General features: G+C 41.2%; 2 protein-coding genes across 3 annotated transcripts in view; both read right to left on the bottom strand.

Annotated features, from left to right (window-relative positions):
* Positions 1-611: 611 nt before the first annotated feature.
* Positions 612-6,452, bottom strand: SDHAF4 (succinate dehydrogenase complex assembly factor 4). Its single transcript, XM_005153171.4, has 3 exons — positions 6,331-6,452; positions 3,539-3,691; positions 612-886 (listed from the first exon to the last, which is right to left on the bottom strand). The coding sequence occupies exons 1-3, from the start codon at positions 6,368-6,370 to the stop codon at positions 777-779; spliced, it is 303 nt and encodes a 100-aa protein (XP_005153228.1). The 5' UTR covers positions 6,371-6,452; the 3' UTR covers positions 612-776.
* Positions 6,453-13,419: 6,967 nt separating this feature from the next.
* FAM135A (family with sequence similarity 135 member A) overlaps positions 13,420-25,437 on the bottom strand; it is a 90,349-nt gene continuing 78,331 nt past the window's right edge. Inside the window, exons 20-22 of one of the 2 annotated variants that reach the window (XM_034060450.1) lie at positions 24,950-25,060; positions 15,923-16,036; positions 13,420-15,192 (exon numbers count right to left, since the gene is read on the bottom strand). In XM_034060450.1, the coding sequence (XP_033916341.1) occupies positions 14,987-15,192; positions 15,923-16,036; positions 24,950-25,060 (431 nt within the window). In that variant the 3' untranslated portion in view covers positions 13,420-14,986. The remainder of the gene's footprint in view (positions 15,193-15,922; positions 16,037-24,949; positions 25,061-25,437) is intronic. The other variant, XR_004549447.1, reaches the window with a different exon arrangement.

Genomic DNA, 25,437 nt, shown 5'->3' with positions numbered 1-25,437 from the left:
TCAGTGCTCTTTGACCAGGCGGTGTCAGAAAGCAATAGTACCCTTCCCCAAGCAGTATTTAGCCTGTTTTCAAGCTGGCATCTCCATTCATCAAGGAAAAGATACCACAAACAGCACTGACAAATAGCCACTGTACTTAAACCAGCACAGAGCACCTCTACACTACTCAGCATCAGAAGCTGAACCTCTCAGAATTAAGCCTCCATTTCTATCCTGCCATTCACAGCCATCAGTCAGATGAGATAAAACTTAAGTTTCCACTGCCTCTCCACAAACAAGAGGAACCCCAGCTTGTTCTCACAGAGACAGAGGGGACAGATCTTGCCTAAGGTCACTTTTACCAATGAACCACTGTGCAAAAGGCTGAGACCAACCACATTCTTTTGGAGGTGGCTGCACTTGAGATAAACAGCATCTAAGGTCACGAACTGCGTAACTCCACCAGCACTTTTGAGACATTACATAGATGTTGAAATACATCATGAAATCCAAGCCCTTACACATCTCAGTCTGCTCCTGACTAACAATTTCACATCACTATTTACATCTGCATAGTATAAATAAACAGCATTAAAGATCAGGCGTACCTTGAGCAAATAACAGCTCCAAGATTTGAGTTGCACCATCATGTTTATTTACATAACAACTCTCAGAAAATTCATCACAAACATGACCGAAACAAGCAGCTTCACAATAAACCCAGGTAAGGTTTTTCTGTACATTATATTTTTCAACAACTAGAAATGTTTTATTAGCTATACAGACACATTTATACACTAAAAATCTATACAACGTCCTTTTCGCTCCCAGTCTCCAAAACGTGTCGGTTCAGGGCCTTTTGGTCCACCCCTCTCTTTTGTGACAGGATTGATTCCATCAGGGAATTCTAAAATGACAAGGGAAGTTTGTTAAAACACCTATAATGTTGACAAATACAGAATGTCACCAGCTATGACGTTTGCCTTCTCTTTTTCAAATATAAAATAAATTCTCTTGTTTTAAAGGCAATCCTGAGTTAAACATTTCCAAGTCATATAAAAGTAATGTCAGAGTTTTTTGACTCCAGTCAGCAATACATGTGATACGATCAGCTATGCAAATAAAAAGCAACTCATTGTCCAAAGGCACTGAAGCACCAGTTTCTCATTAATTCCTAGAGAGAACTCATGCCCTTCAGGTACACTGTACCTATGTTCACTACATTCAAACACCAGCTCACTTTCTGTGTTTGCTTAGGTCCTAATTTTAAGCACTCGGGGTTTTTTAGTTTGAATTTTAGTCAAGATTTTATTATTCTTGTCTCTAAAGCACTGTATTTTCACAGTTGTCGATTTGTCCATCAGCACCAGACTAGACACCCCTCTCACAGGAGGCACTATGAAATCCTAAATGGCTAAAGTTAGACTTTTTACCTTCTAAAACACAGCTCAAGCTCCCTAAGTTCCTGTGATGCCTGCTCAGGAGAGGGTGACTCTTCGTAAATGGGGTATGAATGGGGTTCTCGGATCTCTCTGGTAAGCAATATGCTAAGCTTGCATATGAGCAGTGCTGCTTCTATTCCCAGTACCCTCCTAGCTCATGCCACCTACTTGAACACCATGGAGCTTTCTGCACCTCACATTCAATATCCTTATGCTACTCAGTGCTCCCTTACTCAGGGCTCTCTCTTAAGAGTAGTAAACTCATGCCACCTGTGCTGCACAGTGGCCATCCCACTTGACATCACCAAGCCATGTAGTACTTTCTGGCACAGCACCATCCTAGGCTGTGTCTTCTCATCCTGCATTAGACTGCAGGGCTCTCCAAAGCTTCTGTATCCCACAACCTCCCTGGCTCGCTGATTCCCCAGAGCCTCCTGTACACATGCGTAACTTGGGGCTCCCTCAGCTGTATCCCTCACTCAGCCCTGGTGGGCAACACAAGTAATGAGAAGCAGGGTTGAAAATGGGAAAAAACAGCAGAAGTCCTGGAGAGCAGAGGAAAAGGACAGTGATGGAGGGAAACTCTCGTAGCTACAGGCTGTATAGAATGATATCCTGTGATGCCTGTTTAAAAATTCATGTGGACCAGGACAGGAAATGTCAGTGTGTGAGCTCCTCTGGCAGTACAAGGAGTGCAAATGCATTCAGTATTATTTTGTAGATGTCATCATCCCAATATGCATTACTACTGATGTGCTGACAGTAGATGCAGAAGCTCAAAACATTTCTCCATTATATCTGCATAGCACTGGGAATTCAAATCATCAGCTGAAACTTACGCTTTTCTCTAAAAACACAATGGGAAGTCATTGTAACATACCATCACTGGCATTACATGTAAAAAAATATACAGGTACAACTAAATTTAAAGCCAAAAGAAACCTTGAGTCTTGTACTAAACCTAGAACAAAGCAAAACGCAAAATATAATGATTATGCATTCATTTTAAATGAAGCAGCGGCGACATTTATTTTCTTGGGAATAAAAGGACAAGAATTAAATAGCTGCTTGCACAGTAACTCCAACTCTGAGTCAGTTCTGTAGTGAGTCACAATCTGAAATTGCAACTATTTTGGAGATGATACTGTAATTTTTCAGTCATTTTGTCATCTGGAAATTCACAGTAATCTACTGATGTATTAAAAAAGCTTGTCCTAGAGACTCGAAATAGATAAACATGTTATCACTCCTGGCAAACAGCAGCAGAACATCACACTGTGGTGAATAAGACAAAGCACGACAGCACTTTTAGTTAAGGTGTTTTGGGTCAGGGTCAATCCAACAAATATGGGAATATCACTAATTAAAAACAAGGGAGATTCTTTCTTCTCCTGTCTGATAAAAATCAGAGTATGTCTCTAGTGACTTCAGCAGCGATGTACATGTGCTTCAATCTTGTCAGGTTCTCTAAGTACAGCCCCACTAAGTTCACTGGAACACAACACGAACAGCAGCAGTTCATTAGGTCTCCCCTGACACGCTTGGTGGCTCAATCAACTCAGTATCTGCTGTTGCTTTCCAAAATGCTACCTGCAAAATACTACCTAGGAGACTGGCTGTCCATTAAATACAGCATGAATCAGAAACCTCTTGTGGACTAAGAAATAGAACAGGCTTTTTGGACGATAAAAAGTAGCTGGTGCCCATATCAGTCTAGCACCACAATTCACAGCTGTACTGTAACAGACCGATACCAGCTACATTACTTTGAATCATGCCATGGTTCATAGTGGAAAGCACCTTTGGCAGACATCTGGCTCCAGCCTTGCTCAAAGGCAAAGCTGATAATAGGTCAGGGCATCTAGGCAAATCTGAGTAGCAACAGGAGGAGAGGGATCACAGTTTTTCTTGGTGGGTTGTCCTGAAGACTTTTTCCTTTATACACCATTTGCTGCAGCTTGTTCCCACTGCCCTGTCTCTTTTTTTCAGAGCCATTTAGCTTAGCAAGTGAATATGAAGTGTGCTGCAAGCCTATCCCTCTTCTTAAATCAACATAAGCACTGCACCTCAGGTCCTGCTTTCAAAACATGCATTGCAGTTTGTTAAACATGACTTACTTTCCAAGGGTTCCTTCTCTACACTGAATTCCTCTGGTTCATCAAAGCGACCTACTGGTAACTTTGGTTTCCTGAGTGGCTGCTTAGCAGGTTCAGATCTTCCTCCTGTCTTACAGCTGGTGCTCCTCCGCAAACTGCACAACAGTGATGACTCTATCAAGCAAAAGGACATGTGTAGCATCAGTGTGAGGGTCGTACTGTTCAGAGCACCTCTGAAAAACTCAGAAAACTTCAGAAACCAGGGAGCGGAGGGAAGGAAAACAAACTCCAGATATTAGTTTGACATTCAACTCAAGAACACCTAAGCAATCAGCACTGATAACTATTTTTGGCCCGAGAAACATATGCAGGCAAAACTGTGTTAGTTGTGTAACTCAGTTCACATAAACAGTGTATTTTAAAGTGCTTGAGTTATCTCCACTGTTATTTTCTTGTATTTTAGACTCTAAATAGTAATTATGCTAGCATAGGCCAGTACCTTCTGTTTTCCTGGAAAAGTCCTAACCTCCCCCAAGAAACCTGCCGATTTCCAGGTCTTGGCTCATTTCCAGAAGCTTTGGAGTCATAAAAAGCTTCTGCTTTCCCAAAAGAAAGTTTTAAAAAAATAAAAACACTGTTGCCTCAGTAAGAGGTTTTCCAGAATGCTGGTAGAGAGTATCTGGGCTTCCCTTATGATGGTAAAACAGTTCAGCTGGTAGTCAAAAGCAGGACAAACTTCCAGCACATTTAAGTTCAATTATGTAACTGTGTGCAAATGCTTTAATTAAAAATATAAACATCTTTCCTTTAAAGCCCTACTTTTTTAACATAAATGTAGGAGAAAACCTATTAATATCCAAACCTAAAGTTCTCACAAGTAGACTAAAAATGGAGGTGCACAAATATTGCAAGTCATAAATCACAGAACAGTTTGGGTTGGGAACAACGTTAAAGATCACCTAGTTCCAATTCCCCTGCCATGGGCAAGGACATCTTCCACTAGACCAGGTTGCTCAAAGCCCCATCCAACCTGGCTTTGAACATTGCCAGGGATGGGGCAGCCACAACTTCTCTGGGCAACCTGTGCCAGTGTCTCACCACCCTCATAATAATGTAATTCCAATAAATTCAAGAAACAATTCAGGAGTCATAAACAAGCCAACAAGTACTTACAAAGATCACTCAAAATGACTGCTATTTCTGCATTTGGTTAAAAAGCCAAATGTCCGCAGTGAGCATAAACTACCCTCTGAAAGTATTTTGGCTATGGAGAAGTGCCTAAAGGAGCTCTGACTTTTCTTAAGAAGGAAGACTCAAACAGAAATGCTAGCTGTACCAACCTTGGTGCAAAGTACTTGCAAGAACTATTATTCTACCTTGCTGAAGAGATCGCATCAGGAAACTTTCTCAAGCAGCGTGGATCTGACTCACCTATATACACACCCCCACTACAATCCACTTGTATTCCCACAATCAGCATATTCATTCATCTTAAGATACCATAGCCTTAAGGCTAAACCCTACAGTCACATAAACAGTACTATGCTGCCAACTGCTGCCAGTCCCTGGAAAAAGTAATTTTTTTCTTGCCTTAAGCATGACATAATGGACTATCAGCAGGGAGGAGCCTACTCCTTCCACAAACATGGGATCTTTCTACTCCTGCCAAGCATCCTGTCATTCTTCAGCAAGCTGAAAGAGAAGCTAGCTACAAAATTAAACTATAGCTGATACTCTAGCACAAGTTCAAATAAAAGTCAGATTAAGGTACTGATATGAAACTCAGTCAACAGAGAAGCAGCAAAATCCCTTTTCCTATTTGTAATGCTTGATACTGTTGACCAAAATAATTCTTGACACAGAGGTGACAGAAGTTCAACATTAAGTACCTCTGAAAAAGCCGAGAGGAACAATCTGTCAGTAAACAGCATTCTACAATCAGATCTTTGACTCCTTCATCCTTTATGAGCTATCACAAAACCAACCGACTAATTATATACCTGAATTTAGAAAGAAGTTGAAACCAGCAGGTCTTTAAAGCTGCTGCACAACCAACACCTGTAATATCCAGTGTTTCCAAGTGGTCCTCAGACCACAGTTTATCAAAACAAAGCCATCCCTGTGGCAGGAGCTGGACACTTGGGGCATGCTCAGGGTGAAAAGAGGAGCACCAGCCAAATCCTGCCATGAACCTTATGACCAAATAGAGCCTACAAAGGCATCCAACATGCCACACACCCCTCCTGTCTATTTCAGGAATACTGCATCGGCAAGATCACAGAAGTCTCAACTTCTGATGGAGAAGTGGCCTGACCTGTCCAGCCTGGGTTTCTCCATGAACAAATCACTTGTTTCCTCACATAAAGGACACAGACCAATTTGCAAAGCCACAGTAGGCTCCCTCCAGCTAGTCTACAAATATTAAACTACGCGTTAGTATTTGACTAACGTTTAAAAGTTTGTAGCAACGATAAGAAAACCTTCAGAACAATGAGGCCGGGCAGCAGTACATTTGCAATATAGGGGAGAATAACAGTATCTGGAATTAACAAAAAAACCCACCCCCAAACAGGAATCCTATAGAAAAATAGGATAAGAGGGGGAGGAAGCTGTGGGCTGAAGAAGCTGGGGTCGGGCACGTCCCCCCTCACCGCCGCCATCTTAGGCACCCTTCAGCAGCCCCAGCGCCACCAGCGGCCGGTAACTACCCCACGGCCTCTCGCTCGTAACTCCCTGCGTGAGGAAGGGGAGGAGAGGCTGAGTACCCCCTCAACGGCACAGGCCGCCCCTCCCGCCCTCCGCCCGCCTCTTACTCGCTACCCCAGGCACTCCGCGCAGCACTCGCAGAGACATAGCCCAGCCGACACAAGGTACCCTGCAGGGGGACGACGAGGGCACGGCGCAGGCGCCACACGCAAGCGGAAGCAGGAGGCGGGGCTCGCCCGCTGCGGGAGTGTCTGGGGGGAAAGGCGGGTGAGGTGATGGCGGCGGCTTGGGGTAGAATGGTTCCAAGCAGCCTGGGACACCACAGTCTCCCCTGCGCCGCAGTCCGTCTCCCATGAACGGAGCGGAAAGGAACCTGGGGATCCAGATGCTTGATGGAAGTAGCTCCTGGCCCCTGGAGGTGCTCGAGAAATAAGCTGTAACTCTCCTCTTCCTCCCCACTCCCGCCACCCCCAAAACCTGCAAGAAAAGCTCCTTCGTCTCTTCCGTGCAGTAGCTTATGGCTGAAGGCACCTATTTTTGCCCAAACGTGTGCATATAGATATATTTAATGAAAATTAAAATCATTGATGAAAAAAAGTTATGAGGAAATAAATATTGTAATCATTTAAATAAATTCAGTTACCGGAGAATTATGTACACACTGTAATTAATATAATCAAAGTTACCAGAAAATCACTTAAATGGCAGTAATTTAATAATAAACTTTCTCTCTGTCCTATGCCCCATCTGGTGGCTTCTCTGCACTCCCAACAGGCATCATCACCCTCCTGGGAAGAAAGCAGCAACCAGACCCAATAGCTGATTTAGACCAAGTCTTCTCAGTTGCCCCTGGAAAAAGTAACACTGGTGATCACGGGTTAGAGGTGCAGTTAATTTACTCCAGTTAATGTTTTTAATATGGAAACATCTGCTTTTTGTCACTTCCAACTTCTCCAGCTAAGCTTGTTCCATAAAACAGAATTTAAAACACTCTGTCCACAGATACCAAACTGCAGAAGGTAGCTTTCATTCAGCCCTTCTCAGAGTCTAAAACAGCATTTTGTGTTCACATCTAGAGTTTAAGAAAGTGAATGTCCTTGGTAAATTAACAGCAGCAACACTCCCTTGAGTTTATTGCACTACATCTGGCACTGCCCACACACCAAAAGGGATTGAATTTAACTCCCTGCTTTATGTGTGACATTTTCTCAATCACCTTTTTATAGCATGGTTAATTGGACATTAGAGACCAGAAACAATAGGAAACCCCTTTCTTTATTCTGTCAGCAAGAGACTGTGCCTGTTTCAGAAAGAAGAAAGAGGAATTTTGGTGGTTCATCCAGAAAAAATACTCCCCTGCCCAAAAGCAGCAAGAAAAAACCAAACATCTGTGCCAACTTCAAGAATTTATGTATATGCTCAATACAGTAAAAAAGTCCTGAAATCTTTACCTTAAAAACACACATACCGAGCTGTCTGCAGATATGAAATAATACTAAGCTGTTCCTAAACAGCTTAACACAGTCCAAAAGATAATGCTTATATATACTCTCAAATGTTACGAAATAGCAATGTAAGATTAACTAGGAACTGTTCCACATCATTGTGCATGATATCTTTGTCTCTAAATTGGAGAGACAGGGATCTGATGGATGAACCATCTGATGGATAAGGAATTGGCTGGATGGTTGCACTCAAAGAGATGTGGCCAACAGCTCAATGTCCACGTGGAGACCAATAATGTGTGGTGTCCCTCAGGGATCGGTGTTGGGACCAGTCTTGTTCTACATCTTTGTCGGTAACATGGTGTCCTGGGTTCAGCAGTAGCAGTCATTTTTTGTCCTTAGTAGCTGGTGCACTGCTGTGTTTTTGACTTTCAGCCTGGGAACAGCGCTGATAGCACCAATGTTTTTAGTTACTGCTCAAATGCGTGGTCTGGCCAAGGACTTTGTGAGCCTCATGCTTTGCCAGGGAGGAGGGGAAGCCGGGAGGAAGCAGAGACAGGACACCTGACCCAACTAGCCAAAGAGGTATTCCATACCACAACACGTCATGCCTAGGACATAACTGAGAGTTATCTGGAAGGGCTGGTTCACTGTGGCGTTGGATGAGGTATTGTTTGGCGCTCGGTCAGGCGGGTTGGGGCGAATTATTGGTCGGCAGGTGTTCAGGTGCTGTATTCTCTTCCCTTGTTATTTCCTTTATCATTATTATTATTGGTGGTAGCAGCAGTGGTTTGTGTTATACCTTAGTTACTGGACTGTTCTTATCTCAACCTGTGGGAGTTACATTCTTTTGATTCTCCTCCCCATCCTTCTGGGAGCAGGGGGAGGGCAAGATGGGGGGTGTGTTTGAGAGAGAAACCGCGTGGTTGACTTGCGGACAGGGCTTAAACCACGATATTTCTTTTTGGCACCTAACGTGGGCATGAAGGGTTGAGATAACGACAGATCTGACCAGAGTGTGTCTAATTGTGATAAGCATTCATTGTTTTGGATTAACAGTCACTCGTCACAATGCTGATTTATTGGCTGTCAAAAGTTGTTTTTGATCTCACAGTTTCAGAATGTTGTACCTTACTTACAGCCCGTATTTGCTGTGTTAGTGTTTATCAAGTGTGGGGTTTGGACTAAGGTTCTTGTTTCACTGTACTTTACGGCAATGGCTTGTAATATGGGAAGACTCCGGCAGCAGGGTGGGACGGACGTGGCCGTGGACTTGTACCAGGCCATCCCACTGCTCTTCACCTTCCTATCCCTCGTCCTTGCCTCCATCTTCGTGAGGCTGTGGGGAGCTGAGGGGGAGCGGCCCTGGGAACCAGCAGCGTCCAAAGCGGCCTGGGAGAGCAGTGCCGGGGACCAAACAGCAGCAGGAGCGGGACCAGAGGCCAGGAGGGAGCAGCTGCCCATGGAGGAGGTTGGGGCGGTCAAGAAGGGTAAGAAGGCGGCTGCCAAGCAGTGGGAGGAGGTGGTGGAGGAGCCAAGGCTGGTGGCAGAGCCCAGCCCCGCGACAGTGGAGAGCATCCCCCAGCACATGCCCACGAGCCTGAGCCCCACAGGGATGCGGAGAGCAAGATATCACCTTTGGGAGCCTCAGCTGGGTCCAGCCTTGGGCACCTGGGACAAGTTCAGGATGCAGGAGCCCACACAGCATTTCCCAGCAAGGTAGAGAAGGAAGATCTGGACTCAGAAAAAGAGAAGTTGGTGGTGAGAGGACCGGCAAGCACAGCAGCTACACCAGCCCCAGTGACTAGTACAGCAGCATCATTTGAGAGTTCTGAAGGTTTTCAATGGCCTTTGGGTACCCCTGGGACCTGCCTGCTGATTGTGATGGGGATCAGCATGTTGGCACACATAGAGTGTGTTTTGCCCATGACCATTTTGTCTGATCTTGAAAGTTAAGCAGAGTAGGGTTTCGGTCTTGTCTACGGTTAGACAATGATATAGGAAGACCAGATTTTCCCTGAGGCTGGACAGTCATGAGTGGCAGGGCATGTAGGACAGTATGGGCAAGTACCTAGTCCACTGGGCCCCTCCAGTGCTCTGGAAGCATTAGAGATGGAAGGCAGCCCTATGGATTCCCCAGCAACAAGTTGCAGAACCTGCTGAAGGGGAGGGTGAATTATTTTGAGCCTGGTGGGCCCATGACACTTCAGGCCATCAGGGCAGAGATGCAACATACAGATGGACTCATTATCGAGGGGTGGACTTAACAATGGACGCTATTGCCCAGGTTATTCGTGAGTGTGAACACTGCACACAGCCTCTCCTGCTCTGATTGTTACAAGAGATAGAGCCCAACATCATGGACCAGATGGACTCAGCAGCTTTATAGGAACTGGTCCATGCACCAAGATAAGAGTGCACTGAGATAAGAGTGATGGTATATTGAAAATGTGGGATCTGAGCATGACATGAATAGTATGGAATAAGGGATGGATACTGTCCTGGGTTCAGCAGTAGTAGCATTTTTTTCTCCTTCTTAGTAGCTGGTGCACTGCTGTGGTTTTGACTTTCAGCCTGGAACAGCGCTGATAGCACCGATGTTTTTAGTTACTGTTCAAATGCTTGGTCTGGCCAAGGACTTTGTGAGTCTCGTGCTCTGCCAGGGAGGAGGGGAAGCCGGGAGGAAGCAGAGACAGGACACCTGATCCAAACTAGCCAAAGAGGTATTCCATACCACAGCATGTCATGCCTAGAACATAACTGAGAGTTATCTGGAAGGGCTGGTTCACTGTGGGGTTGGATGAGGTATCAGTCAGTGCTCGGTCAGGTGGGATGAGGCAAGTTATTGGTCGGCTGGTGTTCAGGTGTTGTATTCTATTCCCTTGTTATTTCCTTTATCATTATTATTATTGGTGGTAGCAGCAGTGATTTGTGTTATATGTTACTGGACTGTTCTTATCTCAACCTGTGGGAGTTGCATTCTTTTGATTCTCCTCCCCATCCTTCTGGGAGCAGGGGGAGGGCAAGATGGGTGGGGGGGGTGGGGTGTGAGAGAGAAACTGCTTGGCTGACTTGCCAACAGGGCTTAAACTATGACACATAGACAGTGGGATTGAGTGCACCCTCAGCAAGTTTGCAGATGGCACCAAACTGTGTGGTTCAGTTGATACGCTAGAGGGAAGGAATGCCATCCAGAGGGACCTTGACACACTTGTGAGGTGGGCTGCTGCCAACCTCATGAAGTTTAACCATGACAAGTGCAAGGTCCTACACCTGGTCCGGAGCAATCCCAGGCACAGCTTATGGCTGGAGAGAGTGACTGAGAACAGCCCTGAAGAGAAGGACTTGGGCATGTTAATTGATGAGAGGCTCAACATGAGCTAGCAATGTGTGTTCACAGCCTGGAAACCATGCCCTGGGCTGCATCAAAAAGGAGCATGATCAGCAGGTTGATAGAGGTGATTCCACCCCTCTACTCTGCTTTCATGAGACCCCACCTGGAGAACTGCATGCAGCTCTGGTGTCTTCATCACAGGAAGGACGTGGAACTACTCAATCAAGTCCAGAGGAGGACCATGAAGATTATCAGAGGGCTGGAGCATCTATCCTATGAAGACATGCTGAGAGCTGGGGCTCTTCATCCTGGAAAAGAGAAGGCTCTAGGGAGGTCTTATAGCAGCCTTCCAGTATCTTGCCTGCAAGAAAGCTGCACAGGGATCTTTTTCAAGGGCATGTAGTCACAGGACAAGGGAGAATGGCTTTAAACTGAAAGAGGGTAGGCTCAGATTAGACATTAGGAAGAAATTCTTTACTAAGAGGGTGGTGAGACACTGGCACAGGTTGCCCAGAGAAGTTGTGGCTGCCCCATCCCTGGCAGTGTTCAAGGCCAGGCTGGATAGGGCTTAGAGCAACCTGGTCTAGTGAAAGGTGTCTCTGTCCATGGCAGGGGGTTGGAACTGGATAATCTTTAAGGTCCTTTCCAACCCAAACCATTCTGTGATTCCAAAAGTAAGCTGATGTCTTCAAGATATTTTTTTTCTAGTCTACATTTATTGTATTGCTGTAAAAATGCAAAATTCACTTCTTGCTCCTGAATTATGTATTTCTAGATCTTGTGGCTGAAAGATAGTGTGAACATTGGTAAATACAAACATAGCACATGCCACAGGAATTTTTTACTTTGTGATTCAATGCTGTTTTCTATTTCCCTGCCTCTGTTTACTGATCATTTCTCTCTTACACTGCAGCTTGCCTTGCCAGGAAGACTCAAACGATACTCTATTTTGCTCTGCTGTTCTAAAAAGCCAAGAATAGAAGACTTGGTGCTAGCAAACTCTGCAGCAGGTCACTTCAGCTGAGCAGAAGGTAGGTTAGCCAGGCAGCAAGTGTTCTGATTCTGTCTGTATGATCCCTATTCCCCTTGACCACCTCAAGAAGCTTGGTTATCCAAATACCGCACCTGGTCAGGGCTGTGCAGAGAGGACTGGCCTGGAATGAAGGGTGTTTTGTTTTCCACAGTGAAATCTCTTGGCTCTGTAGCAAAGCCTGGCAATTTCCACAGTAAAATGTGAGTTCTTGCAAGTAGCAGCCACTGCTAGATTTGTGGGATCAGAAAGATTGATTTTGATGGAAGATTCAAACACAAACCACAGAATTTCTTTATATACACTACATGCAAACAAGAGTTCTGACGCTCATTTTATGCAGTGACCTAGTAATATTGCTGAGAGCTTTGTGAAGTAACAGTAGCAGCTACTGCCTTCAGGGAGCACAAGACTGGAAGCTATCTAAAGGAATGTTAAGACCTTAATTTTTCTCTCTCATTCTGTAAGCAGCATAATTCTTCCAGCTGCTGTTGGATACCTGCATAAAGCAGAAGTCACCATCACTACAGGAAGATGAAGCCTTCATTCAAACAGAAGAGGGACGAGATAGAACGCTTTATAGCTACTACTGCATCAAATGACACTGAATTATGTATATGAGTCCATATTCCCATCTAGTAAATAGAAATACGTGGAAGTAGGGGGAGTGTGCTATGCAACACACGTGCAGTTGTCCAAAACATCCAAGACTGCATGTGTTGTTCAGAGAGCAACTGCAACGGTCTGTAAGTGCAAATATGAACTTGATATGCTTCCAGGGCATGTCTGGGTCATTATTTTCTTACAATACATTTCTTTGGTACTTGGAGATATCAAACAGCTGCAGTTCTGAGAGGGGTACCAAACCACATGTGGGCTGCAGTAGGCAGTACATATTAGGGGAGAGAAATTAATTTAATGTTCTCTTAATTTGCCCTGTTGCTTGATAAACTTAGATGCAAATACCACATGATTTCATTCCTGCACCACCCATTTTCCTCAAAGAACAAAGCAAATTCAAACCTCCTTAAATAGACAGGTTCTACTATTAAAAATAAATAAAGTGGTTATTTCTGCCAGGATATTTCAGCTTTGCTCATCACAAAAGCACACTTTACGCTTTGGGATTTTCAGAGAGCTGCAGCAAGACAGATATTTTTCACTAGTGACAGAAACATCCAAATACTTATACACTAAGAGCAGTTGGCCTTCCTCATTGTGAACCAAGGGAAATTCTGTATACCTCCCTTCCTCAACTGGTATTCTCAATTTAGCCACTAGCTGACTACTATACTACTGATAAATAAAAGACAGTTGAGATGTCAGAACATACTTTTTTAAAACTTAGTAGCACCATCATGATAAAAGTTATTAATGAAGGTAGACATTGTTGTAGTGGGAACATATTTCAGACGTTTTTATGTCATAAGGACTTGCCCAACACAGTTCTAATAAAATACCCTCTTAAATGTGCATGTCACTGAACTGTAGATGCTCATCTGAGCATCTTGTGAGCTGTAGAGACAAAAAATTACTACAAAGATTGCACTGTATAACAAACCATATCAAATGCCAAATCACTTCATTATAAACTATTATTGCTATATTCATTTCAAAGAATACAAACTCAGTACTTATATACAAAAAAGCCTGCCCAGAATTTTGGTAATTAGCAGAGCATTTCAGTTTCTTTAATTGCCTCCATTAGAGTAATTTGTTCATTTTATTAACACCAGATGCAATAACACAACGCTAAAAATAAACATGCATTATACAACAAATGTATATCTTTCAAAAAATGTTCATTACAATTAGTGTACAATTAGTGAATGCACAGGTAACTCTTTCTCCCCCCACCTTTAGTGAATTATTGTTTGAAAGAGAGAAAAGGGAAGGGAGGAGAAACCAAACTTAATGCTATTCAGCACCAGTAGAAAGTCAATAGACCTTTAACATTCCTGTATATCAAAAACATTTTATCTGTATCACTAAACAGGTAAAGTTTACAATATTGTCCCATTTGAAGATGGATCGATTTATATTTACAATACTTTGTAGTCAATAAAACATTTTAACAATATTTAAAAATTGCTTAAATTCATAAAAGTATTGCAGAAATTTTTAACATGTACTTATTTTACGTACATACAAGGAAGTCCATGTAAAACTGTCCATATTCATCTGAAGAACTGACAGAGTAAGGAGCAATTTTAATAGTTTGCAAAACTCCAATTATTTGAAGGCAGCTATCATGAAACATTCAAAAATCCTTAGTTGCCATTTGCTTCTGAAAACTAAAGTTCCAGTAATAAAATCGAGTATGTAAACTAACATGTTTTTGAGATCAGTAGAAAATATATTCCCACAGGCAGAACATATTTAACAACGATGATAATGATTCTGTAGAACACTGTTACGCTGTAGCAGTATCTGGACAGACAACGTGGCAGTGGTCTTTGCCAGGCCCATGGGTAGAGTCGTTTTCATATATCCAGTATTTTAGCAGCTCATTGTGTTTCCAGTTAAACTTCCTACAGTGCTAAAATACGACAACTGAACGTGTATGACCTTATCAGGGTTTTAAACCCCATTTATTTTGGCATCCAAAGCCTCTTGTAAAAGGTAGCCAAGTGACACTGACTTTTGTCATCTGAGACCCAATAATAAGCCAACCAGAAGTACACTGTGCTTTAATGTCCAAATAATTAGGTACCCCAAATTAAGAAAAAGTAATAGAAAAGTAAAAAGAACAAAATAAAAAAATATTGCACAGCCACGTTACCTAGAAAGTAAAGTTGATGTTAAAAAGCCTTAAGTGTGGATGATATAAATTATCTTCCATATAAAAAGTATAAATATCTCTTAAAATACAGCTGCAGCTATACTTCAATACCACACACTATTTGATTCATCTGTTAATGAGGTAATAACCAAGTCTCTTAGAATGCTATTCTCTACTGAAAATATTTCAGGGCAGCAACAAGAAAGAATTTTTCTAAAAATATTTCTGAATCAAGAACAGCAATGTGTGCAGCTCTCCCTATGAGAGAATCTGCAGTATTGGGTAATGCATTAATCACATTATAACGAACCAAATTACATTCCTTATTCTGGAGAACTGGCAGAAGCAGGTTCTGTATCATTTCAGCATAAATTGGTCCTGCAGAGGAACAGAGAAGTTGTACTGAGTGAATCACCAGAAACAAATACAATTCTTTGACCTTGAACTCAAAAGTGAATACATTCCAGAGTAAGAGGTACAATGATACGTGTTATGCTGGTGGTGTTAGAATATACAGGAAGCTTAATTTTGCCAGAAATGTTGGAAAAAAAGTTTTAAGCTATACATTTTAATTTTGTGCATTTATAGCGAGCATGTGCTCATCAGTATTAATTTACTGTAAAACGTATTTATGTGTCAATCTGTAATGCTAGAATCCGGTTGTGCTAGGATGTCTCAACAGTAAATATAACAACCAACTATCACTGGAAATAGGAAAAACATCTTTTCTTTCAGTGCTAGTATTAAGCCTCAACTAAATACAAGCCATGTGCTTAATACTGTAACTTGATGTCCTCAGAAGTCAAAGCTATTTGTCCTCCCTGTTCAGGGAACACACAAGGGCTGTATTCATTCCACCTAATTTTCTATGAAGTCTGTAAGCTCAAAATTTATTCAGTCTCGTATCTTTCTACATGTAACAGAACAGGACAGATCCAGAAAGCACTTCAGCTCTCACATGGATTTTCTCTCTCCAATACTACACAGCCCAGAGTGTCTAGATACACAATAGAGGTGCCTCAGTTAAGTACCCAAAATTAAGTGGGATGAATCCGAAACTAGGAGGTTTAACCTGCACGGTCTGCTTATTTTGCAGGGTATTTATTACCTGATTGTTTATCCTTTAAAGCTGTTTTACACATCTCAATGCGAGCAGAGTGATAAGGAACATAACGATCCTGCAGAGATCCTACCAACACAATGTTTTTGAAGTAATGAAGACCTACAGGAAAAGAGAAAAAGGGATCTGTTATAAAAAATCCCTTGACAATTACTACAGAATAATAGAATATTTCACAACTGAAATTCCATACCGATTTATTACAAAGTACATTACAAGTTCCTGAAGCTGCTTATAGAGACAAAAGTGAAAAAATCTTTATTTTTTCAGAGGTTATTTCCTAGTTTTCAGTATTTTGTACACTCCCCATGGGATGAAGACTACATCTCCAAACCAGGTCAGTTACAGAAACAACACTGAACAACTTCAGTATGCAAAAAACTAAATAGATCTTCCAGGATTTCACATAAATTGAAACCCAAACAACAATAACAAAAATCTATCAAATCCATAAAAGTGTACAGAAGATGCATCCAACCTAGATTCTGGTTCCAGCAGTCTTCAAATAGGAAATCTGTTTAGGTGGGATTTTTTGGTTTCTTTTGGGGTTTTGTTTGTGTTTTGTTTCATAGAATCACAGAATCATAGAATAGTTAGAGTTGGAAAGGACCTTAAGATCATGAAGTTCCAACCCCCCTGCCATGGGCAGGAACACCTCACACTAAACCATATCACCCAAGGCTCTGTCCAGCCTGGCCTTGAACACCACCACAGATGGAGCATTCACAACTTCCTTGGGTAACCCATTCTAGTGCCTCACCACCCTCACAGTAAAGAATTTCTTCCTTATATCCAATCTAAACTTCCCCTGTTTCCGTTTGAACCTGTTACCCCTTGTCCTATCACTACAGTCCCTAATGAAGAGTCTCTCCCCAGCATCCTTTTTGTTTCTTTTTGTTTTGTTTTGTTTGTTTGGGGCTTTTTGTTTGCTTTTTGCCTGTGCTCACTGAAGAACCAACATTATCGGAAGATCAGTTAAATCAATGGGAGTTTTTATCTGACATCTGATGAAAAATGACTGCAGCAAATCACACAAAGACCCAGATGCCAGTTCCAAAACCGTGTACTGAGTTGAAAAGAGCAATAGGAATTCTCTGCAGGCTAATCTGTAATAGTTTTGTAAATTCTTTGGGAGGCTGTATATCTTGTATTAAGCTTTTTTGATATGCACTTTCTCTAGGGAAATATCCATCAGCATTCACATAAAGGTAGAAAGAAGACCAGGTGATCCTTAAAGGTCCCTTCCAACCCAAGCTTCTCTCTAAGTGGACTGCCTAGACAACCTGAAGGAGGAAGAGATATCCTGGGGAATCTTTAGAAGAACATCAGTCTACATCAATCAATACTGAAATAGACTGTCTTCGTCACTGTGTGTGATATAACACAGACATAACAACAAAACAAAAACTAGGCTTAAGACATCACAGACTAACAAATTAGGCATCCCCTTTTGGTCACAGTGACTCATTTTTATGCTTTATATTCTGGTTCATAAAAATAATGCCCTGCGCTTCTCTACCAGGAATCCATCATGAAAAAGTGTTTGAGACAACTCTTCAGTAGGAGCCAGGAGGGTATTTCATATGTGGGTTTTATTATTAAATATTTAATTTGAACAGCTCTTTGTGCCTATTGTGAAAAGTCCACGTCTTGTATCCTGAAGTTGTTTATTCTGACCTGGTTCATGTCATATATATAGACTGCATATGATTACATGGATGGGAGAGGGAGGAGTCAACATGGTCTATATAAATGTATAGAGGCTCCATACTTTTAAATGTATAGTAGCTCCATGGATTTCTACAGCGTGAGATAACTCAAGCCATGTTAGGGTGGTGAGGTACTGGAATGGGTTGCCCAGGGAGGTTGTGAATGCTCCATCCCTGGCAGTGTTCAAGGCCAGGTTGGATGAAGCCTTGGGTGATATGGTTTAGTGTGAGGTGTCCCTGCCCACGGCAGGGGAGTTGGAACTAGATGATCTTAAGGTCCTTTCCAACCCTAACTATTCTATGATTCTATGATTTGCCAATGAGAAGGAACTGCATGGTGTTCTACAGCATCCCTCCTGCTCTCTAGGCAAGCTATGGGACTACTTAGGACACAGGCATAGAACAATCTCTAATATGGAAGTGTGCAGTGCTAAACTGTACTTAAGAGTACATTTGGACAAAGAAGCAGCATATCACAATCTTTCATTTATGCAGCAGTAAAAACTGGACTACCAGTCATCATCACATGTTCTTTTCTCACTGCCTAGACATTAAATATATTCTGAACAAGAACATAGCTCAATTAATTTCTATGATCCACATCTTTATTTTCCCACACCACACATAAGACTGTCATGTGTACTGTAAGGATTAAAAACCAGAAAGAATAAAATCCCATATTAAAATTATTCTAAGTAATTAATGAACCAGTTTTTCTTGTGCAGCAAAATTTTCAGCCACTGAATTAAGTTAATTCAGTCCCAAAATCTCATGAGGCCAACACTTTCAGGTTGCTGTAGTTAGACAGAAATGCTGAAAGATTAAAACCTAATTCTGTCAGAACACATACATTTGAACTCATCACCTACTGAATAGATCACACATTTTCACAGAGTACTATAAAGAACACTGAGGTTGTCATTAACTAGAAAGTACTGACCAAAATTTTTAACAGGATTTGAGATAGCCTGTAAAAGAAAAATCCAAGGGAAAGATCACTGCCAAAATAACAACCTTTGTCCTACGTAACAGAATGTTCTTTCCTGTAGGAATGAACCTTTAATTGGCTTTCCAAATGTTTATGGTGATCCCTATCACCTAATGGAATCTCAGTCTCAGCCAAAGTGAATTTAAGCATACACAGAGAATACAACCACCATGTCATTCACGTCCAGCAGTGAATTCTGAATAACTGTATTAGTCATTACTGAATTGATGATATTTATAAATTCATGAACAATTTTTCCAACTGATAGGTCAAGTGGAAAAATCTGTCTGGAACAGGTGGTTTAGAGATGTGGTAACTCACAACTAACTGCAATCACAGAAGAATATATCTATTTATATGTTCAGGCACCAGAGCTGGATGTTCAGTCTGTCCTCTAGCTGTAGCCAAAATCCAAGTAGTGATGGGAGATGGTGCCACTGTACAATGCACTGCTGATAATCTCTTGAGACTTGTGTGACAAAAAGGATGACAAAATTCCATACCACTGCCCTTTAGCTAATCCAAAACAAGTTATTTGAAATGGAGAATATTCACTGTGGAGTGCTACAGAGTTCTTGACCATAATGAATTCTTGGAAGAGAGCTACGGAGGGCTGGGAAGTCCTTCCCCTTTGCAGAACTCATTAGGTTAGTCTCCATGCCATGCTACCAATACAGATGCTATTTAAATTCTAGTCTTATCCTCATCATGAGTTACAAACAGGCACTATGTCAAGTTAAGAGCTGAAATGCTTTTTCGCTTCTGCAAAGCTCAACAGCACCAAATAAGCTAAGCTGACATCCTGTAGAGAACAGACATCTCAAAGAAGAAAACATGTCAACCATGCTTTATCACTGAAGCTGATCAGTTGTTAACATGGATGCAAACAAAAACCAAAACAAACATCTTTTCTTCCTTTCAGAGATTAGGCAAATGCTCATTTTAAAGGGGAAAGATAAGGCAATAAACAAGCACATCAGAACTCCACTCTAATTGAGACCTCTGGAAGTGCTAAGACATACAAATCTAAACCCGCCTACTTCGACCTTTTTCAAGGCCAGGTAGGACAGAGCCTTGGGTGACATGGTTTAGTGGGAGGTGTCCTTGCCAATGGCAGGGGAGTGGGTTGGAACTAGATGATCTTAAGGTCCTTTCCAACCTTAACTATTCTATGATCCTATAAAGTACAAACATATCCTGGAAGACACTATGGCTGTACATCACATTTGAGAACTCTGAGGCACAAGAGCATCAGGATTGTAGAGCAAACATCCTGGTATTAAAAATCCCTCATCCATCATAATGCCCATTTTCAGAAGAGTTTACTTTAGACTTTTTAGACTGAAAGAGGGTAGATTCAGACTAGGTATTAACAAAAAAAATCTTCCCTGTGAGGGTGGTGAGACACTGGCATAGGTTGCCCAGAGAAGCTGTGGCTGCCCCATTCCAGGTAGTACTCAAGGCCAGGCTGCATGGAGCTTGAAGCAATCTGGTCTAGTGGAAGGTGTCCTTGCCCATGGCAGGGAGGTTGTAACCTCCCTGTAGATGATCTTTAAGGTCCTTTCCAACCCAAACTATTCTATGATTCATTCTATGATTCTATGACGAGGTCTAGTCTGATCCTGTGATCATAACATGCTCCTAATGCCCATTCACTGTGTCCTGATGCAAACAGGGATTATGAAGAATTTGCTTCTGGATGCATTCCTGAGTGCTAATGTGGGCATATTCTAAGTCGAGAAATGGGACATAAAAAAAGTTCAGAACTAAAGCTGAGGTAGAAAAACCTGCTGGAGGTTTTTGGTCCAAAGATTGTTGCAGGAAGCATTTCCACCAGTGAGCAAACAATTATAACTTGGACAGAGAACAGCATTTTGAGGTTTGCTTTATGGAAGCCAGTCTCAGCAAACCATGCTTCTGACACACATCTTTATGCATTATAGGAGAACAAGTACTTTCCAAAGTTTTGGAGTCAGTCTACTTGCAAAGTCCTTAACTGCAAATGATCAATCATACTTTGTATCAAATTGGGATCTACCTCCTGAGTTTTCAGTTAATAGTATTTCAAGGGACTGATAAGCTCAAGTTTCTGCAGGCAAAGACCAACTGATGGAACTGGACTCTTTGTTTTTAGTACATGTTCTGACCAGTGTACTGGCATCCTAAACAAGGTATTCACACAAAAAAGTCTTGTCTGAAACCAAAGTAAAGCCAAATGTTACATGTCACTGACATTTCTTTTAGACTATCAGAACACCAAAACCAGCCTATGTATCAATGAGACTGTTCTCCCACTGCTACCTGGTATCATTCTCTGAAATAAAGATTTATTTTCATAGGATAAACTATTACATGGCCAGAAAAAATATTGTGTCATAACTTAAACTTGAAGATAACTCATATGTAGGCTTTTAAGGCTGCTGTAACAAGTTAACACGGTCACTCTTTCTGCTTTAACAAACTTGACAGCTAGGCAATGAAAGAGCTGTACTTGACTTTTAAAAATACTCTACAAGTGTAACACTCTATTAGTGCATAAAAGCAAAATGAGTTGACAGACAAAGCGGATACAATGCTACACAAAAGCAGACAGTTAACTGGCATCATTACCTGTCATTTGCTCTGATCTACTGATCACCTCAAAAGGCATTTACATTTTAAGAATCAGTTCCTATTTATACACCAGAAAAGGATAAAGAGAATTGTTAAAATAAGTTATCTGTCATTCTGCCTTGACAGATTAATTGAAACTGAAATGTTCCCAGAGATCACTTGTAAATGAAAGCTAACTGTATCTCCAACACTACATCTGAGGAAATTCTGCAAACACAACGTACCTGTATATACTTCTGAGAGAACACTCTAGTGCGCCCCTTCTAAATCACAGATAGCTATGTTGCAGTGAATGCATTTTCTCTTAATTTAAGGACACTAACAACACTAATGACAGCAACAACTTTGTAACTTAAGTTTTGTCACTTAGATCAATCACTGTTCTAGCATATAGTTATATTTGCCAGGTGCAACACAACATGTCAACCAATTCACACCAAGTTTTCTGGTGTGAATAACAAACTCGAGGTGGTACCAGCTGTTTTTAAACCAAAAATTAATGTGATCAAGAGTAACAATAATAAGCATCTACTGCTTTAGTCTGAACCATACACGTCACACTTTCAGCTTTTACCTCAGAACTGGGTAATTATCATTCATTCATATCAAAGGATGAACTATAATAGACAAATGGCAGCACTGCAACAACTGTAACTGTAGGAAAACCTATTTATCTCTTATGGGCTGCTTTAAAAAAAAAGAAATCCTATCAAAAGCTTTTTGGAGTACAGGAAAACTGAGGTAGAGAACTTAAAGAAGCTGCAAAGAGCAAGTTCTGGGTAACTATTCCTTCAACCAGTAATGACAGAATGACTTACACTATACAAAGGAAGAGGTGCATGATTAGATAGGTAAGATAGATTTATTAATGGCATATTTTTCATTTTCATTTTTCAGTTGCAAAGGTTCTTTTAAAGTCCTAAACTACTATTAAGTGAGAATGTTGTACATGTTCAGAAGACTCACAATTCTTCTTTTCCTATTGTCACATACAGTTTTAACAGGAGAAGCTGATTTTGCAAGCCCTCGGCATTAGAGCATTAAAACTCCTTCCAGAACAGGTTCTTTGAGAGAGATCTGGGAAGAGAAGGAGTCCAAAAAATTTGGGAGTGGCAGGGAAGCTAACTGGTGCTTCTTCTGACAATGAGACCCAAGAGGTGACCTTCAGCCATGAAGCACAACCTGGCCCCAAACTTTGAGAAAAACAGCAGTTTTGGCAAAAATATTTGTCACAGATACTCCTAGATGTGCTACTGTGATAGAAGCAGCTCTGAAAAGGAGTTATCGGAAAGGTGTTCAAGAGTGCAAAATTTCTGCTTCAACTGGTACTATCCCAGAATTCGTAACAGAGAACAGAAATGAGCACAGATCTTTTTTTCTGAATGGCTTCAAGCATTAGCATGTACTGGAGCTTCTTTTAAAGGGTGGAAGAGGAGATACTATACTGTACGTCCACCTACAGTGACTGACAGAAAGCAGGAACTTAATCCATTTTGAGGCTAAGCAACAAGATGATATATTTAACAGTACATTCTCTGGCAAATTTGAGAACTAGAGCCACAAAACACCATACAACAATGTGGCTGAGACCTTGGCCCCCAAAACATAACCTGCTGGATCCACAGCCAGTTTTAGGGATGATAAGAAAATCAACTAGACCACAGCAGAGTTGAAATAGCAGCAACTTTTGCTGCCCTAGGGACCTTCCCAGCTGCAAAGCCAACATCGGAAGAAGACACCACATGAAGCAGCAGCAACAGATGTTTCAGCATCTTGAACTCCTATAGGATTGAGAAAAATCAACAGATGCTGAAAAATCAGGGTTATAGTTCTCAATAGTGTTGTCCAACTCTTGAATGGAGCCTGGGGTAAAGTCATTTCTGTAAACACCTATGCTCAGAATCCCCATAGGGAACAATATGCAAATTCTGCATTGAAAATCTGAGAAGAGGAATGGTACAGTTAGGGGAATCCCAAACTCCTCTCTCCTGGTGTTTTGAGAGTCAAGCATGGGCAATACTGTATGTCCACTGAATGAACAAATTGATGACAGGACTGAAGCATGCACTGTACAGGTATCAAGAGTTAAAGGCAGCAACACCTATAATGTACATACAGCATATTAACTCACACCTCAGAGGTAAGCTTTCTTCCTTCTCTTTCAGGGAAGCATAAAGCCTGCTTTCTTTTCTCCTGAAATAGAAGTATCAAACTTCTACATTTCTTTCTCCTTCTCCCCCAGCCTTTTCTTCTCCCTCAAACCAAGCCCACTGAAGGACTTGGAAACAAGACTCTGTATGAGGCTGTGGCCTGAGGTACAGCTCTTTCCACCTCTTCAGTAAGAAGGTAGAAATAAGAGACTGAGTCCTAAGAGTTTTAGGCTCCTTCTACAGTTTATGGGGAATGAAGTCTGAAATGCATGTCGTGACTCTTAAGATAATGCTATCCATGTCTTTCAAAAAGCCTGTCATATAGAGGTCTGTTGTAAGAAATGTATGTTGTATTTCTAGAATTAGACAACAATACTCAAATAACAGTGTCTCTAGTCATGTTGGGAGGTATACACATAAAAGCAAGGAATACTAAATTCCTTAAAGCCAACTGATTCATTCATCTGATTATCTCTACAACACAGGTCCCACAGTCATACCCAACATCCACTGTGTAACTTCTCATCAGCTTGTAACTTTGATTCATTTATTTTCAAAATCTTTAAATACCCCAGTTCAGCCTTAAGTTTTACTTAACTGGCAACAAAATTACCTTGTGATAGAAGGTTTTGAACAGAACGGGAAAAAAAACCCTATGTTTTTTCCAAAAATCAGTTTTTGATCAATATTCATATCTTATCCGTGACATTCTTTTGCTCCTTATTCTTTTGTGCTTCTTTCAACACTCCAAAGTTTTTATGAAAACATCTCAAGAGCTAAATGTCAGTCTTTTCCTGCCTGTATCTTTGTACTGCTTTGCTTTCAACACAGTATCACCTGTGACAACCTACGAATATTCTGAGGGAAAGCCATGCATGGATTTTTCACAGAACTCCATGAGCATCTCTAGCTCCACAACTGCTTGGCTGACACATACTGAGAAACACTTGTTGGATGAATCCTCAGTAACTTTATAATGCTTAATAGAAACTACCCCACAACTGGCATGTTATCCACTGGCAAAATTGCCTCTCAGTCAACAGCTGAAATAAGAATATTCAAACCAGAGAAAATGGGATGAATGACATTGTATGAATAATCTAGCCTGGGTTTTTTAGCTATTCTAGCAACTACAACTCCTCCTTCAACAAAATTAGTTTTCATTTTACCTAACAATTGCAATAAAGTAACAAACAACTAGTCAGCAAAAACTATAAGGCAGATTTTTATGTTTATAGAATAGATAAGAAAGGCAAATAGAAAAGGTAATGAATGTACATGCACTTGATTCATCACACTGAAATCACCAGTTTCAGTGGTTCAAGAGAAAGCTGATACATCGGAACTTCTGCTCATAGCTAGCAAAGAAAGTCACACAGTAATGAGGCACCTCTGCAACGAAAATGGTTACTGTTTACTTGGAGAATATGGGACTAAAGTGAAAGTAACTCTTAAGTAAACTGAATCAGGAGCTTGTTTGAAACATTTTAATTTTTTTTAGGTTTCCTATTCACTTAGTGGCCTTTAAAAGATAGGAAGTGTTAACAAAGCTTACCTGCTTTTTTACTGAGTTTGTATAAGAATGTTTGTCGTGGATCCGAATGGTCTCGACATGTCAATTGCAATAAAGAGCCAGACTTCTTCCATTTCTGCATAAACCACAGTCCTGCATTGTTAGGTACAACATGAGTACAGATCAGAGTAAAATATGAAAACTCATTTAAGCACAATATGTAAAGTCTATATATTTAGCCTCTTGGATATTAATTTTATTTTTCATGCCAGCACTGTCAAGCCCAGAAACACTGACGTTTTTTGTTCATTATTCTTTCCTGTTTATATATATAACAAAGCATGAAGGCTGTTATTTCCACTAATGTACATGATTACATTCTGGATTATAATTTGATAGTTTTACTGGTAAATTAACTGAAAGCCATTTGCTGGTGACTATATAAACGAGCAAACAGCCCTACCTCTTTGTCTGGTGGAAAACTGCCATTTCTAAAAACAAAGTAATGCTAAGTGATTCAGTTACAGTTT

The sequence above is a fragment of the Melopsittacus undulatus genome, chromosome 3 (assembly GCF_012275295.1).
Source record: "Melopsittacus undulatus isolate bMelUnd1 chromosome 3, bMelUnd1.mat.Z, whole genome shotgun sequence".
Classification (NCBI taxonomy): domain Eukaryota; kingdom Metazoa; phylum Chordata; class Aves; order Psittaciformes; family Psittaculidae; genus Melopsittacus; species Melopsittacus undulatus.
The sequence above is the reverse complement of the archived record's forward strand: the minus strand, read 5'-3'. Positions and strand labels throughout refer to the sequence as shown.